This window comes from Leptonychotes weddellii, unplaced genomic scaffold (assembly GCF_054177405.1).
Source record: "Leptonychotes weddellii isolate Sample4059 unplaced genomic scaffold, ASM5417740v2 HiC_scaffold_365900, whole genome shotgun sequence".
Lineage (NCBI taxonomy): Eukaryota > Metazoa > Chordata > Mammalia > Carnivora > Phocidae > Leptonychotes > Leptonychotes weddellii.
In genome coordinates, this window is record NW_027967981.1 from 1 (window position 1) to 208 (window position 208).

The 208-nt window shown below is 74.0% G+C and overlaps 1 protein-coding gene across 1 annotated transcript; it reads left to right on the forward strand.

The window, feature by feature from the left end:
• LOC145719268 (histone H2A type 1-H-like) lies at positions 1-202 on the forward strand (the record flags this gene model as incomplete). Its single annotated transcript, XM_081810763.1, has 1 exon — positions 1-202. A coding segment is annotated over exon 1 (202 nt), but the record flags the coding sequence as incomplete, so codon positions are not given.
• Positions 203-208: the final 6 nt, after the last annotated feature.

A 208-nucleotide genomic window follows, 5' to 3' on the forward strand; every position in this document is an offset into this window, starting at 1 on the left:
ATGTCCGGACGCGGCAAGCAAGGCGGCAAGGCCCGCGCCAAGGCCAAGACGCGCTCGTCGCGGGCCGGCCTGCAGTTCCCGGTGGGCCGCGTGCACCGCCTGCTCCGCAAGGGCAACTACGCCGAGCGGGTCGGCGCCGGCGCGCCCGTCTACCTGGCTGCCGTGCTGGAGTACCTGACGGCCGAGATCCTGGAGCTGGCGGGCAACG